General features: G+C 65.4%; 1 protein-coding gene across 1 annotated transcript in view; it reads right to left on the reverse strand.

The window, feature by feature from the left end:
* COL7A1 (collagen type VII alpha 1 chain) overlaps positions 1-8033 on the reverse strand; it is a gene marked incomplete at its 5' end in the record, with an annotated part of 36224 nt that extends 28191 nt beyond the window's left edge. The window contains 24 exons of the mRNA XM_082060358.1: positions 349-485; positions 567-713; positions 800-919; positions 1297-1443; positions 1539-1667; positions 1742-1888; positions 1962-2087; positions 2170-2310; positions 2383-2508; positions 2669-2815; positions 2890-3018; positions 3611-3760; positions 3835-3951; positions 4122-4268; positions 4577-4696; positions 5390-5548; positions 6208-6330; positions 6405-6534; positions 6632-6795; positions 7007-7165; positions 7246-7339; positions 7430-7589; positions 7667-7847; positions 7952-8033. Of these exons, the coding sequence (XP_081916484.1) occupies positions 349-485; positions 567-713; positions 800-919; positions 1297-1443; positions 1539-1667; positions 1742-1888; positions 1962-2087; positions 2170-2310; positions 2383-2508; positions 2669-2815; positions 2890-3018; positions 3611-3760; positions 3835-3951; positions 4122-4268; positions 4577-4696; positions 5390-5548; positions 6208-6330; positions 6405-6534; positions 6632-6795; positions 7007-7165; positions 7246-7339; positions 7430-7589; positions 7667-7847; positions 7952-8033 (3282 nt within the window). The remainder of the gene's footprint in view (positions 1-348; positions 486-566; positions 714-799; positions 920-1296; positions 1444-1538; positions 1668-1741; positions 1889-1961; positions 2088-2169; positions 2311-2382; positions 2509-2668; positions 2816-2889; positions 3019-3610; positions 3761-3834; positions 3952-4121; positions 4269-4576; positions 4697-5389; positions 5549-6207; positions 6331-6404; positions 6535-6631; positions 6796-7006; positions 7166-7245; positions 7340-7429; positions 7590-7666; positions 7848-7951) is intronic.
* Positions 8034-13049: the final 5016 nt, after the last annotated feature.

Genomic DNA, 13049 nt, shown 5'->3' on the forward strand with positions numbered 1-13049 from the left:
ACTCTGGGCAGCCTGTTCCAGGGCTCTGGTATCCCCAAAGTAAAGAAGTTTCTCCTCATATTCAGGTGGAACCTCCCGTGTTTCAGTCTGTGCCCGTTTGCCCTCACCCTCATCATTTGGCACCGCTGAACAGAGTCTGGTCCAACCTCTTGACACCCGCCCCTGAGATATTTATCAGCGTAAATAAGATCCCTCTCAGTTTCTCTTCTCCAGGCTGAACAGCCCCAGCTCTCTCAGTTTCTCCTCATAAGAAAGATGCTCCAGACCACTCAGCATCTTTGTAGCCCTATAGTGGGCACCACTACCTGCCCACAGCCCCCATAGCCCCACGGCTACGGCGGCACCTACCTGGGTGCCCTCGGGGCCCAGGCGCCCCAAGGCAGACACGGTGTTGGAGAGGAGGGTGCGGGTGGCATCGGCACTGGGGGAGCTGTCACGGGTGCCATGCACCAGGAAGACAATGTCACCGCGGGCATCCCTGCAGACTGCGGGTACAGGGAAGGGGTGAAGCCACCAGCAGAGCAGGGACAATCCCCGCCTGTCCCCGCGGTGCGGCCTTGCCGTACCCGTGCGCTCGCTGACGGAGGTCTCGGCGCCTGGCGTGGCCCCCAGGAGCGGGCGCAGTGTGAACGTGTAGCGCTGGCCCAGGCGCAGCCCGGTGACCTGCTGGGAGCTGGCAGAGCCGGGCAGCGTCCGGCCCGTCTCCCCACCAGCTGCCGCCCAGGGGACAGAGTCAGGGGGGTCACTGAGCCCCCACGGTGACACTGCCCCCCACCCCAGGGATGTCCCCCTGCCTCACCTGCTGGGGGGGTCCAGGAGAGGATGTAGCTGGAGGCACCAGGGACGGGCGTCCAGGTGAGGGTCACCGAGTCTCTCTGCACATCTGTCACCTGCAGGCTGGTGACAGGGCCAGGGGCAGCTGCCACGGAGAAGGAAGAAAGAGTGTCCGGGCCCCATGGGGCAGCCGCCACCCACTCCTGGCCCCACACCCGTTACGTTCCACCAGAGAATCATTTGTTTGGAAGAGACCCTCAAGATCATAGAGTCCAACCATTAACCCAACCCTGGCACTAACGCATGTCCATGAGAACCTCATCTCTGCGCCTGCTCAACCCCTCCAGGGATGGTGACTCCACCACCGCCCTGGGCAGCCTGTTCCAATGCCTGACAACCCCAACCCAAGGCTGGGACAGCCCATCCCCAGGTGCCTCCTGCCCACTCCCTGGGTGTCCCCGCTCTGGGCTCTAGCCCTGTGCCAGGGGTCTGATGTCTCCCAGGCCCCACACAGCCCCTTACCAGTGACAGCAGTGACAGTGGCTGGCTCGCTCTCCCGGCCACCGGCCAGGCTGGTGATGCTGATGTGGTAGCGCTGGCCGGGCTCCAGCCCTGCCAGGTCGTAGGAGCTGGCGGTGGCCGGGAGCTGCTGGCTGCGCACAGGCCCCCCTGTCCATGGGGAGAAAGGGGTGAGGGGGTGCAAGGGGGATGGCGGGGTGCAGGGGGAATGGCAGGGTGCTGGGGTGCCAACCGGCCATGCTCACCCTCAGCCAGGCGCCAGAGCAGGCGGTACCCGGCGCTGCCGGCCGCCGGCACCCAGGCCAGGAGCAGGCGATGCTCCGAGGCCTCTGTCACCTGGAAGCCACTGACAGGGGACACTGGGGCTACCTCCGCTGCAGGACAGAGGGACAGGCATTAGGGGTGCCCATTGCCACCCCAAGGTGCTGCCCCCCACCCCAGCACTCACGGGTGGTGACGACGATGGAGACGGGGTTGCCCTCCCGGTTGCCGATGAGCGCTGTCACCTTCACGGTGTAGGTGACACCACCCTCCAGGTCGGGAATGTCAAAGGAGCTGGTGTGGCCAGGAACCCGCCGGCTGCTCTCCGGGCCCCCTGCCAAGGACCACAGCATCACCCACCTGCCCCGCTGTCCCCACAGCCCGTCCCCATCCCCGTCCCACGGTACCGTCCCTGCGGCTCCACACCACGCGGTAGGCAGTGGCTCCCGGCACACCAACCCAGGTGACACGGGCGACATTGCTCCTGGATGCCTGCACCTCCAGCTGGGACACTGTCCCCACCTGCTCAGGCACTGTGACACCGAGAGGACCACTGTCACCCAGGTCCAGGGCAAGTGGCACCATCTGGGACCAGCAGGTGAGGGGACACCTCACCTATCCGCGCTGTAGTGGTGACGGGGCTGCCCTCACGGCCATCCACAATGGCTGAGACACCGACGGTGTAGACAGCAGCACGCAGCCCCTCAATGGTGAAGGCAGTGGGGTCAGCGGGGACGACGCGGGATTGCTCCAGACCTAGGAGAGACAGCTGGGCTGGGAAAGGGCTCTGGCACCACCACCGCGGCACCTCACGGTCCCCACACTCACCGTCACTGCCTCGCCACGTCAGCCGGTAGCCCCCGGCGCCCGGCAGCCCTCGCCAAGTGACCCGCAGCTGGCTGGGACCGGCCTCCGTCACTCGCAGCTCTGAGATGCTGCCCACCGCCGGGTACTCTGCAGCACCCCATGGCACCGGGGCGTCACCTCAGGGTGCCCTGAGGGGGCCCACGGCTGCCTTGGTGCCCCAAGGGCTTGTGGGGGCACAAAGGACATTCCAGGAGGGAGGACAACACAACACTGAGACTCCTGATGCCAAACCCTGGCAGGGACTTACTGAGGCGGATGGTGACTGTGGCAGCACTGCCCTCCCGGCCGCCTGCCAGCGCCGAGACGCGCACCAGGTAGGTGACACCCTCCCGGAGGTCACCCAGCTCCAGCCCCGTCTGGCTGCCCGGGATGCGCCTCGTCCTCTCTGTGCCGTCTGCCGGGAGCGGGACCCTCAGCACCGGGCTGGGGTCCCCCAGGTGCCACCCGCGCCCCTGCCCGCAGCCTCACCCTGGGTGTTGCGCACCACGACTTTGTACTCGGTGGCACCGGGGACGCCAGTCCAGCCCAGCCGCACGCGCCTGCCCGACTCCTCCGTGAGCCGCAGGTCCGACACGGGACCCACAGGCACCTCCACACCTGCAGAGGGACATGGTGACACACGGTCAGAGCTACACAGCCTCGATGGCACAGCACTCATCCTCACCCTGGGCTGTGACTGGAGAGCGAGTGGTCTCATAGACACGGTCATCCCCAGGCTGAGCAATGCCACACGGGACATCCCTCCGTCTCAATAGCTTAGAATCATAGAATCATTTTGGTTGGAAAAGACCCAGGAGCATCAAATCCAACCATTACCCCAGCCCTGGCACTACCCCATGTCCCTGAGAACCTCATCTCTCTCTGTCCAACCCTCCAGGGATGGTGACTCCAGCACTGCCCTGGGCAGCCTGTTCCAATGCCCCACAGCCCTTTGGGGAAGAAATTGTTCCCCACATCCAACCTCAACCTCCCCTGGTGCAACTTGAGGCCGTTTCCTCTGCTCCTGGCGCTTGTTCCTGGGGAGCAGAGCCCGACCCCCCTGGCTCCAAGCTCCTTTCAGGCAGTTCAGAGATCAGAAGGTCTCCCCTTGGCTCCTGTTCTCCAGCTGAACCCCCCAGGTCCCTCAGTGCCTCTTCATGGGAGCTTGGGATGGCTGGGGACAACCCGGGGACCTGTGGTGGTCTCTCACCTGTCTGGAAGGTGGTGACAGGAGTGGCCACCTCCCCACCATCGTAGATCGTGTAGAGGGTGATGCGGTACTCAGTGCCCGGCTGCAGCCCCATGAGCTGGTAGGTGTTGGTGCTGCTGGGGAGCGACACTGTCCTGGGGGGCTCTGGTCCTGCAGGGAGGGGAGGGTCACTGCCGGCAGCTGGCACAAAGGATTTGTGAGGGGACTGGGATAACCGAGCCCACCTGTGGCTCTCTTCCACTCCAGACGGTAGCCGCGGGCGTCATGGGCACTGGTCCAGAGCACCTGGATGGACGTCGGGCCCAGGATGTTGGTTCGCAGCATCTGCTCTGCACTGGCCTCTGCAAGAGGAACCCTGTGGGCCAGGCTGCCCCGTGCTGCTTTGCCACTTGTCACCCACCCACAGTGTACGCTGCGCATGACAGGGTGGGGAGCATCACCTTGGTGTGTGGCCACAGGGACCGGTCCCCACCCCATCCTGTGGCAGAGCCACCAAGTAACCACCACTTACCTGTCCTCTGCCTCACAGTGGCCGCGGGCCCCTCCAGCTGCCCGAAGAGCGGGGCCACTGTCACCACGTAGTCAGTGCTGGGCTGCAGCCCCCCCAGCGCGTGTGATGTCCGCCTGGCATCCAGATCCACCCTGTGCCTGTCCTGCCCTGCGAGAGCCACCACAGTCATCCCTTGGGGGGTCTGGAAGGTGGATGCCAGCGCCCCCCATCCTGTCCCCTCCCCTCCCTGGGGTCACCAGAAGGGACACAAGGTAAAACACTGTCCCAGGTTGGCCAGAGAGGTGGTGGATGAACCATCCCTGGAGACATCCCAGGCCAGGCTCTGGGCTCTGAGCAACCTGAGCTGCTGAAGATGTCCCTGCTCATGGCAGGGGGGGCACTGGGGGAGCTGGGAAGGTCCTTTCCAACACAAACCATCCTGTGATTCTGTGATAAGCTTTGAGGTGGGCACCTACCTGTGAGGGTGCCCCAGGAGAGCCGGTAGCCGGTGGCACCGCTGACGGGCTGCCAGGCCAGCAGCAAGCTCTGCGCCGAGACGTTGTGGACGGCCAAGTGCTGCACGCCCGCCGGACGCCCTGTGGGGACAGATGCCTGTCTTGTCCTTGCCGTGGAAGCGGGGCAGGGGACACTGGGAACCACCTCTGCTTACAGACCCGCTGGGTGGAAGCCCCCGCACCCCCGGGTGCCGCTGAACCCTGCTGCGAGGTCACCGAGCACAGCCCAGGCGGCTCCTTCAAAGCACCCCGGTTCCAGCAAACCGGAGCCTGAACACCTTCCTCTTAATGCCTTAAATACTTTCTGTGGGTTAATTCTGCCTGGGGCAGCTGGAGGAATTGGTTTGCCAAAATTTGAGGCTTGCAAAGATGTTGCCCTGGGGCCACCATCCTGCTCCTGCCTGGCAATGCTTTCCACCACCCTCCTTCCTGGCGGAAACCATTACCTTCCTCCTAAAGATTGCAGGGCTTAAACTTACTAAAAAAAGAAACAAAATCTTGCATTTTTTCAGTCGACATTCTTATGTCACGTGAGGAAAGCTCCACTGGAAACATTCCCAGGAGGGTGGGAAGGAGCTCCAGGGCACAGAGTGCTGCATCCCCCTGGGAGCACATTTTGGGGCTCAGAGCATCACCTCGCAGCCATGCCCACCTACATCCCGGTCCCAGCTCCCCCCCAGGCAGCTCACAGGGGCGCAGTGACAGGAGGGTTGTCCCCATGCTGGGAACTCACCCCCGTCCCTGGCTGAGCCCTGGGCCAGGCACGGTGCTTACGTGTCCGGGCGGTGAGGGTGGCGGGGACGGTGGGGACAGCGGGTGGCTGCGCATGGCGGGGTCGGAGCGTCACCACGTATTCGGTGTCGGGGCGCAGGTTGGTGAGCGTGGCTGACTGTGTGCTGGCCCCCAGGCTCTTCTCCTCCTCCTGGGCTGCTCCTGGAGGGGTTCCGGTAGGATCAGGGGGGCACAGCACACCCCCAGCCCAGCAGGGAAGGGGTGTCATGGGAGGGCACCCTGCCCTGGGAACACCAGGCAGTGCCAGGGGTGGGGAGTGCTGGGAGAGGCTGGGATGGCAGCCAGAACAGGGGCACCCATGGGAGCACCCAGGGCCAGGGAGGGGCTGCCAGGTGTGCAGCTCCAGCCCAGCGCCCGGCTGGGGCGGGGGGTCTGCCACCCGCCCCCCACGTGCAGCAACCGCGGGGGCACGCACACGCCTGCGCTCGCACACATGGGGCTCCCTGGCCTTTGCACACACCCACACGCACACTTCGAGCCCTGCACACCAAAGCCTCTGGGTACAAGAGCACACACGCCAGCTCTACGCCTCTGTGTGCACACCCGTGCCCCACAGCCTGCGCACAAGCGCCAGTCGCTGTGGGGAAGGCAGGCGTGCACACACCCGCGGTGCTCTCAGGATGCACCCCCTGCATCACCCCATGCATGCTGCCCCTGTGCATGCACCTCCTGCATCACCCCATGCATCCCTCACGTGCATGCCCTTCACCATGCAAGCCCCTGCCATGTCCTCATGTCTTGCTCAGCCCACGGGGCTCTGCAGAAGCAGGACTGTCCCCTCGTAGGGACTGTCCCCTCACCTTGTACAGCGTAGCTGAGGCTGTAGCCCTGCAGGGGCTCGGGGCCGGGCTGCCAGGCCAGACGCAGAAAGGTTGGTCCAGTCTCCACCACACGGAAATCCAGCACGGAGCCCGCACGGCTCTCTGGGGACACAGGGAGCCAGGGTGGGCACCCAGCGCCTGCCTGCGTCCCCATCCCCACGGTCACAGACACTCACGGGTGCGCGCTCGGCTGGACACCGACTCGCCGATGCTGTTGGCGTACTGGGCGGTGACAGTGACCATGTACTCCGTCCCTGCGCGCAGCCCCCGCAGCACGGCGCTTGTCTCCCGTGGCCCCAGGCTCACCTGGGCAGGGACAGTGTCACCCCCCTGCCATTCCCAGGCCATGCAATGGGTGGTCAGAGCCCCTGGGAAGTCGGAGCAGGCAGGTGGGCGCACTCACCTCCTGCCTCTCTGCCACGACCGGCTGCCCCAGACCTGTCAGCGGCACGTGCTGCACCCGGTAGCCGGTGACGGGGCCGCTGGCCGCCGTCCAGCGGATCCGCAGCTGGTCGAGGCCCCGCTCCAGGATCTCCAGGTTGGAGGGGCCAGCGTGGCTCAGCCCATCTACCAGGGAGCACAGGGGTCGTCAGCTCCAGGGTGTGTGGGGTGGCAGGGAGAGCTTGCCAGGGTGGCACAGCCGTGTGCCCAGTAGAACAGGATGACCAAGAAGGTGTTTTGGGGAGGATGGGTACTGAGTGTGCACCCACAGTGAGCACAGCCTGGCACCCAGCACCACTGGCACCCGTACCCGCAGGGAGGAGATGGGTGCTCATACCCGGGAGGCGCAGAGTTCCCCCGACGCTCGTGCACACCCTGCGTGTCATCAGTGGCACCAGCGTCCCCAGCAGCTTGAAGTCACCGACGTAGAAGAAGAAGGCATCGGTGGGTGTTGAGGCCACGCGCACCAGCTCCTTGTGGTCAGCGTTCTTGACCCCTGGCAAGGATGGAGATGGTGGGTGAGGAGGCAGGGACCCTGATGGGAGACCCCGCACCCAGCGCCAAAACCTTGCTCACCCACGGCGAAGACCTTGACACCCTGGTTCTTCAGCTTTGCTGCCGGCCCCTCAGCATCATCCTGGGACTTGCCATCCGTGATGAGGATGCAGATCTGCAGGGCCAGGCACAAGCCATAAGACCCAGCTCAGGACACACTGCATCACCTCTCTGGGCGTCCCCAGGGCCACCACCCTGAACATACCTGTGGGACCCCAGACCGAAGCTGCGTGGGGCGAAAGAAGTTGTCAGCGACGTAGCGGAAGCCGGCGCCGGTCCGTGTGTTGCCACCTTTGTAGCTCAGCTGCTGGATGGCCCGTCGGACGCTCATGCCGTCAGTGTGCTGGGAGAAGGGGAACTCCACCCTGAGGGGCACGGGTGGATGTGTCACCCCCCGGCCCCGCCATCCCACCGCCCCACACGGCCGCTCCCCGGGGCTCACCGTGGCTCGTCGCTGTACTGCACCACGGCGAAGCGCACCGCCTTCTCACCCACCGCCTGCACGAAGGGCCCCACCAGCTCGTCCATGAAGGTGCGGATGGCGCGAAAGTTGCTCCTGCCAATGCTGGATGATCCGTCCACCAGGAAGACGATGTCGGCCTCCAGCACATCCTCACACACCCCTGCGAGGCAGCGGCGGTGCTCAGGGCACGGACTGGCCCCATGGCACGGTGGTGCTGGGCTCCTCTGGCCCCCCTGCCACAGGCACCCAGTGCTCAGCACCCACCTTGACTCCTCTTCTGCGCCGCAGCGGCTGGGGGCCCCAGGAGCGTGGGGAGCACGGCGAGGAGCAGGAGTTGGCTGCTCATCTTTGGAGCCTGCAGGAGAGGACGCTGTCACCACCACCTCACAGCAGCCCCCCGCCTCTGGGGACAGCGGTGACAGAGCAGTGGGGCTCAGGAGGATCCCAGCACCACACTGTGCCTGGATGCCTGGTCACCTCGGGAGGGAAAAGTGTCAGTGCCTCCCCAGGCACCGCCACCGGCACCCACAGTGGGGCAGGGAGGCAGCAGGGCTGTGCCCGGCCGCGTTGCCACACGTCCTAGAGACGCAGCCAGCAGCACCCAGTGCCTGCCCAGCACACAGGGTCACCAAACAGCACCGGGTGGGCAGTGGGTGGCCTGTGTCTGGCCAGGTGGGAGCCGTGCCGGCGGCTGTCCCATGTCACGGCGCAGGCTGGTGACGGTGCCGGGTGCAGGAGGGCACGGTCTTATGTGTGTCCCACGCCAACCAGTACCTGGCCCCGCTCCAGCGCTCCCCGTTCAGCCTGACCGGGCCTGGCCCGCAGCTCCCCTCGCTGCCCAACACCCCAGGAGCCGTGCCCTGGCCGGGGGGAGGCTGCAGCCCCAGCTGCGGGGTGTGCGCGGGCTCTGCCTGCACAAGCCCCGTCCGCTGCCTCCTGCCTGCCTGCCCGCAGCCCAGCGCCTCCTGCCCACCGCTCCCCCTGCCCGCAGGGGCTTCCCAGCACCCCGGTGGCAAAAGTGGGGTGCTCTAGGGAGGGCGGGCAGCCGGGGTGGATGAGCCCTGCCCGCCAGCCCCACATCCCACCGCTTCCCACGCACACAGTTGCAGGGGAGGCAGACGGCCCGACCCCGCTGTGATGGCCACGCCAGATCGCAGCCCAGCTGAGCCCGGGCGGGTACGAAACCCGGGCGGGACGAGCCCGGCAGCCGCCGCGGCGTGGGAGAGCGAACGTCCAGCGGTGCCCGCGGGGGACCCCCGCTCCTGCCCCGCAGCCCCGGCAGCGGGACCCCCAGCACAGCCCCCCCGCCGCAGCACTCACCCGCCGCCCCCGCGGGCCGCTCCGCACCGCTCCGTGCCGTGCCGAGCGGGCTGGGTGCAGGCGGTGCCGGCGCGGAGCGGCCCCCGGCGCTCCCGCCCCTTTATTGAGGGCGGCCCGGAGCGCGGTGCCGGGGCGGGGAGCGGGAGCCCGCCTCCCTAAAAAAGAGTTTTTCCCACCCCGGGGAGAGGAGGAAAGCGACTTTTCGGGCTGTTCCCCGCTCCGCAAAGTGCCACCTCTGGCTCTCCCGTCGGCTGCATCCCGGGTGGAGGCTGGAGGGCTCTGGGATGGAGTTGGGGCGGGAGGGGATTGGACCCCCGGGAAGGGTTTCTGTGGGTTCGGTGCGGGGCTGAGTGGGCCCCAGGGAGGCTCAGGACACTTTTCCCTTTATCATCTCCATCCTCCATGTGCCAGGAATGTGGTGAGCAGCTCTGGGACCTACACCAGCCATGACCCAGCCACACACCTCCATCCATCCATCCATCCATCCATCCATCCATCCATCCATCGGGAATGTGCTCTCAGGGCACTGCCTGGCCCTGGGCAGAGCTGCCACAGGGCCCGGTCCCTGGCCTGTCCAGGTTAGAGCCTGGCTCTGAGCACCAGCCCTGGGAAGGATGATGGTGCATGCTGCTCCCCTCAGCGCAGCTCACACGGGGCTGCAGGACAGCCAGGCCTCCACCAAGACCTTTTCCGCACCCACAGCTCATGACACCCATCACATGGCACCGAAGCACCCACAGCTGAAGAATGGGGACTGGTGTCCTCCCACCCCGCTCCAGACACCACCTCCTCTCGGCAGCTGCCAGAGCAGATTGGTGGCCAAGACCCACCCCGGAGCTGGAGAAAAGCACTGGAAATCTGCTAGCGGTGTGACTGGGATTGGCAGGAGGAGGCAAAAGGGAGACGATGCCCAGCAATGTGGACATAGACCCTGCACTGCCCTGGTCTCGCTCCCAGCCCAGCCAACAGCTGGTGGGACTGTCCCCTGGGGCTCCTTCTTGGCCAAAGGGACACCCCTGACCCTCAGGGTGCCCACGTGTCCCAGTGCACCCTGTGGGACCACACTGCACCCCCACCCTCCCCACTGGTGCCTTTGCTTTCCTAGGGCTGACCCGGCTCATGGCCCAGCATGTGCCATCTCATCTCTGTCCCCTTTATCACTCGCATTCCCCAGACCCCAGCATCCCGTGTACCTGTGCCCTCCTGGCTGTCCAACCTGGGGCTCCTGTGCGGTTCCTGGCGGCACGGCGGGCAGGTCCAGGAGCATCTTCCTGCGGGCGGTAACGGGAGCAATGGGGGGGGTCCCTGGGGCCCAGGGCCACCTCACAGCTGGGGGCTGAGGGCAGGGCCACCTGCCACTGAGTAAAGATGCTCCAGGGCCGGCTACAGGCAACTTTCCCAGGCACACACTGTTCCCAAACAGGGGAGGAGCGGTGATGCCCCCACTCTTCTTAAAGGCGCAGCAAGCAGTGCATCCCCTCCTCTTCATTAGCCTTCCTCTTGTTGGGCCCCAGCCCTGGCCCCCAAACCTGGCCAGCCGGCTCCAAAGTTCACCGTGGCCACGAGTTTCCCCCTGCTCACCCTGGCAATGCAGGTCTGGCCACGGGTCCAGCATCCCCAGGTCAGGACTGTCCCCAGACCCTCCTCCCGCCAGAGCTCTCGCTTAATGAAGGCAGGGCGGCCTGCCCTAATTAGACAAGGGGCTTCGTTAAACAGGGAGAGTGGAGAGGTCTGCCAAGGGCTCTGCAGCTGGCCCAGGGCCCGGAGCTGGCGGAGCAGCCCCACGGCGCAGCGTCGGCAGCGGGGCACGGGCGGCCGGGGCTTGCCCTGGCTAAGGAGCAGTGCCCGGCGGGCAGCGCAGGCAGGGGCAGCGATGTGCTGCAGCTGTGCAGAGGGCTCTGTCTGCGGCCCCAGCCCGCAGGAACGTGACAGGCACCAGTGTGGGGGTGTCCCCAAACTCCGCTCCCCACCCTGGCAGCTCAGGAGCATCTGGACCATCTTGTCAGCAGCATCCCTTTGGTGCTGGCACAGGAGGGGGGCACGCAGGGATGCTGGGTCATAGAACCATAAAACCACTTCGGTTGGAAGACATCATCGAGTCCAACCATGAACTCTGGGTTTGGGTCCCCAAAAACTCTGGTTTCTGGTCCCCAAAACAGAATGCCTCCCCCACTGTGGTGTTTCCCAGCTGCCCCCCCACACTGCATACCAGGGCTGGGGAAGGAATCCGCGGCCCCGGGCGCGGGATGGTGCTGCTCATGCAGGAGAGTACCAGGTGCGAGTGACTCACGCAGCCGCCCCGCGCCGCCGCACGCCCGTCCCTCCGGGAACAGCCCAAAAATCCCTCGGCCCTTTCCCGAGCCTGGTGGGCCAGCAGCCAGGCCACCAGTCCTTATTTCCACAGCCCGGGCTCGGGGTTCCCCATCTTCCATCTGGCCTGGCCCCAAGTTGCGGTGACTCCTCTCCACTAACGCTGATCAAAGCTTGCAGAGGCACGGGGCAGCTCCAGGGCTGCTGGAAGGGAGCGCTCAAATGTGGGGGTTTTCGGGTGGAGGGGAGCAGCAGGGGGCTGGCAGTGCGGTGGGCGAGGGGAGGAGGAGCTGGCCGGAGGGGGAACCAGCTGGGACACGCTCCAGTAGTGTCTCCCAGCACCAACCACTGTTGGCTCCCTGCCGCAGCACCCAGAGGACGTGGAGCCCTGTCACTGTCACCAGCCCGCTCAGGGAGAGCATTGGAGGGCCAGCATCATGCTCATGGCGTGACCTCAGACACCTCTATGTCACCCCCCAGGGCTCTGTAGCAAGCCCAGGGCAGAGAACTGGTCACCTCTTACCTGCTGGTGGCCTGCTCTGGGGCTCTGGGATGGGATTCAGCAGTGCCAGCCCTTCAGCTGCGCCTTGCAGGGAGAATGGGCAGCACATCCCCAGCTCTTCCATACCGAAGGGGACATCTGCCAGCACCCCCCATCCTGTTGCAGCCCAAAGCCACATCCCTGCAGGAAAAGGAAGCAAAATGTCACGTCAGGGTAAAACTGTGATGGGTAAGCTGCCCTCTCAGCCCGGCAGCTCTGGGGATGACCAAAGCAAGGCGGATGCCCAGGGCAGTGATGGAGTCACCATCCCTGGAGGGGTTGAACAGATGGAGATGAGGTTCTCAGGGACGTGGGGCAGTGCCAGGGGTGGGTTAATGGTTGGACTTGATGATCTTGAGGGTCTCTTCCAATCAAAATAACTCTGTGATTCTATGTTCCCAGCTGCAGGGCACATGGTGGGTGCAGGGGCAGCAGCGAGGAGGCTCTGGTGGCTGAAGGACGATGGAGACAAGTGGTCCCAACGCAGCCAGCTTTGGGGTTGGGCTGAGCCTGCTGTGCCCCCCACCAGGGCTCCCCATGCGGGGTGTGTGCCTCGGCTCCCCCCACAGCTGCTGTGGAGAGATGAGAAGATTTTCCTGCCCATAAACTGTTGTGTCTGGAGGCTGCTGCCGGCGTGGCCGCACACCAGCATCTCACGAAGCTGCGCTGGACTGGGGCCAGGCCCTGCTGTGCACAGACAGGGCTCAGGGAGGGAGCGGTGACACCGCGGGGATGTCACCCCCCCTTGGCTGAGTCAGGCAGCCTTGGTCAGCCCGACTACAGAGTCCAGGCTGGCTCTGGGGACAGTGAGGGAGGGGACAGCCTGGCCCTGTGAGGCCTCTGCCCAGGGCCAGCGGCACTTTGCAACGGCACGGGGCCAGCATGCCAGAAAGGGAGGGTGACAGTGGGGACAATGGCAGCAGGATGAGGAGCCAGCAGCACTGCATGGGGCTCGAGAGTCCCTAGTTAACAAGCGACCTTCATTAGCTGCATCCTGTGGCTGGGCTTCCGGTGATGCTGGGATGCCCAGAGAGGCTGCATCGCAGCTGGGGTGGCTGTTGGGGACACAGGGGCTGAAGTGTCCGTGAAGGTGACACGCTGTACAGTGCACAGTGGCCACCCATGCAGCCTGGCTCATCCCGCAGGAATCTGGCTTCTTAACTCCTTAAGGCACGGGCTGCTCCCAGCCCC

The sequence above is a fragment of the Streptopelia decaocto genome (assembly GCF_964273445.1).
Source record: "Streptopelia decaocto genome assembly, chromosome: 8".
Lineage (NCBI taxonomy): Eukaryota > Metazoa > Chordata > Aves > Columbiformes > Columbidae > Streptopelia > Streptopelia decaocto.